The 2564-nt window shown below is 59.7% G+C and overlaps 1 protein-coding gene across 1 annotated transcript in view; it reads right to left on the bottom strand.

Annotated features, from left to right (window-relative positions):
• Positions 1–2046: 2046 nt before the first annotated feature.
• LOC103777282 (C-C motif chemokine 4-like) overlaps positions 2047–2564 on the bottom strand; it is a 691-nt gene continuing 173 nt past the window's right edge. The window contains exons 2-3 of the mRNA XM_008944830.1: positions 2321–2435; positions 2047–2152 (exon numbers count right to left, since the gene is read on the bottom strand). Coding sequence (XP_008943078.1) covers positions 2047–2152; positions 2321–2435 — 221 coding nt within the window. The remainder of the gene's footprint in view (positions 2153–2320; positions 2436–2564) is intronic.

The raw sequence follows: 2564 nt of genomic DNA, 5'->3' as shown, positions 1-2564 counted from the left end.
AGGGGGGTGGGATCTAGCCGTGCTCTGCAGTTCCCCCCCAGCCTGAGCAGCATCCTGCTCCATTCATCCCCCCAAAGTTCTGACTTTCAGCAATCTCTGAAACCTCAGCTTCCTTCCTGTTTGTCTGGCTGGCAGCTGAAAGGGGAGATTTTGGGGCAAAGCAGTGAGGAAGTATGTGCCTGTGAAGAGCCAGGGCAAGGCACCCCCCACCCTTTGGGGGTGGCTTGTTTTGGGGGCTCTTTGAAGACAGAGCACTCGGTAGGGAAGGTGGGCAAGCGAGGGTGAGGAGGGGGGTGGCAGGAAGGAAGGCTTGGTGGGGGCTGCAGGGCCCTGTGGGAGCAGTGGGAAGGCATCTTCTGGCTGCTCCTGGTGAGGAGCCATCAGCACGTGTAGGAGTTGGGGACTGGGAGGAGGTGAGAAGGGTTGGTGCTTGCCCACATCTGGCACAAGGGGTGTGGGTGTTGTCCCAAGGGAGGTGAGTGTTGCCCCAAGGAGTGTGGATGCTCTTCTGGGGATTCTCCTGCTACTCCTGCCACTCTGAGAGGGTCCTCTCTCACATCCCTGGCAGTGCTGCTTTGCCCCAGGGTAGGTGCCCCCTGTTTCCCTGCCTGTGGGGGGCTGTTACTGAGCTCCCCACCTGAGATCTTGGGGCTGAAGCTGTCCCTAAGCCTATTTTTGCTCCTTTTGAACAGAACCAGGACAGCCCCATGCTTGGGCAGCTGGTGATGTGCCTCAGCCTCCTAAGCCCATGGCAGAAGCAGGAGGTGAAGCTCTTGTCCCACTCCCCAACCCCCCAAAAACCCTGCCAGAGGAGGAGCTGGGGATGGTACTGGGTACCAGCCATGGAGAAAGGTGTGTCATTGGTACTTACTTTGGCTTCCAGGCCATGGAGCTGCCAAGAGCAGAGTGAGCAGGGCTGAGGAGAACACTTTCATGTCCAGCCTGACGCCTGCTCAGCTCCAGCAGCCAGCAGATGCTGCTGACTCCCCTGGGAGCTGCCTGCCCCTCCTCCCTGCCCCTCAGCACCACAAACCCCACGCTCAGGCTTTCTAGGACAGCTCTGGAAAGAACCACCCAGAGATATTGAGAAAGGGCAGCCAACGAATGCAAAGTCCTTCTCCTGGTCCCCTGGCCATGCCCACATTGGGTACCCCCAATCCACATCCCACTGTGATACCCGAGGGCTACTGGAAACTGTGGCCAGCAGCTCTGCACTGCTGGTGGTGTGCCAGGGCCAGTGGTCTCTCCTGGGTTTGGTGGCTGTGCTGGCTCACCCCAGCCCACCTGAGCCCCATGGCTGGCTGCCCAGCACAGTGCCTGGGCACATCACAGTGCCTGTCACAGTGGCAGTGCCCATAACAGCTCCTCGTGGCATCCTGGGAGCGTGGCCCTGACCAGGCATCCCCAAGGGGCAGCTCTGATCGAATTTGGGCCAGGAATCTCCACGCATTAGGGTGACTGATGAGGGGCATGGGAAGCCCTCTCCTCCCAGGCTGTGCCTACCTCTTACCTCCCTCACTGGTGGCTTCCCCAAAGCCCACATGGACGTGGTTTGGGCCCATGCACTCCCTGGAACCCCTTCCAGAGTCACGATTTGGACTTGGGCTCTTCCTGGCTCCTTCTTGACCCAGCACTTAGAGATGTGGTTTAACATCTGGATAAGGAAACCCAGCAGCAGGATCTGCCTGCTCCCAAGACACTTGCACAGCCAGACATTGCATGCATGAGATCACATTTAATTCTATTCAACGTGTTACACACAAAAAGAAACCAGCTGTGGAGCTGCTTCCCCTTCACCCCACTGCTGCTGCCAGGGCCCGGCAGCAGGTCTGGACCCCAGCACCCCACGGAGTTGGCACACCCCATCCCGGTGGGGTGCCAGGGGTGACAAAGGCTCTTTGCCTTCAGGGAGGTGGTGAGGCTCACCACAGCACGATGGGTGCTAGATCCAAAAGGGGTGTCCTGGCAGCCACCTCTGCGAAGGGTTCACCTTCAGGGTGTCCTGTCCCCATGGAGGGATGGCCCACGCTGCCTCCAGCTGCCCCGCTAGCTTGGGATGGAGAAGGAGTTGACTTGGAAGCTCCTCTGGTACCTCTTCACCCAGGGCTTGCTTGCCTGGGCACAGATCTCATTCCCATTCCTCATTCTGAAGCTGGGACAGAGAGAAGACAGGGTTAGCAGGGAAGGTGGGAGTGCTGAGTGCCTCCAAGAGGCTCGGAGGCACAGAGGATCAGGATTGGGGCCGCCGAAGCAAAGCACAGGGTGTGACAGGGTCTAGAGGGGCTTCACCCGACCCCAGGGCTGGGTTTAGGGTACTCACATCACAGCCTGGTGCGAGCACTCGGGGCTGGTGGGGTAGCAGGCAAGGATGTTGTCTCTCCTGATCTTTCTCGTCTGGAAGTTGAAGCAGCACTTCTCCGGCGTGGCCGCAGCTTCTGGGGACACAGTGCAAACTCACCTTAGCCTGGAGACCCTCACCTCCCACCTCACCCCTCCCAGTGCCTCCCTGGGGGAGCCCTCCTGCACCCCCTGCACGAAGCAAACCCATCCTCACGACCCGGGGG

Source organism: Merops nubicus, unplaced genomic scaffold (genome assembly GCF_000691845.1).
Source record: "Merops nubicus isolate BGI_N331 unplaced genomic scaffold, ASM69184v1 scaffold20577, whole genome shotgun sequence".
Lineage (NCBI taxonomy): Eukaryota > Metazoa > Chordata > Aves > Coraciiformes > Meropidae > Merops > Merops nubicus.
The sequence above is the reverse complement of the archived record's forward strand: the minus strand, read 5'-3'. Positions and strand labels throughout refer to the sequence as shown.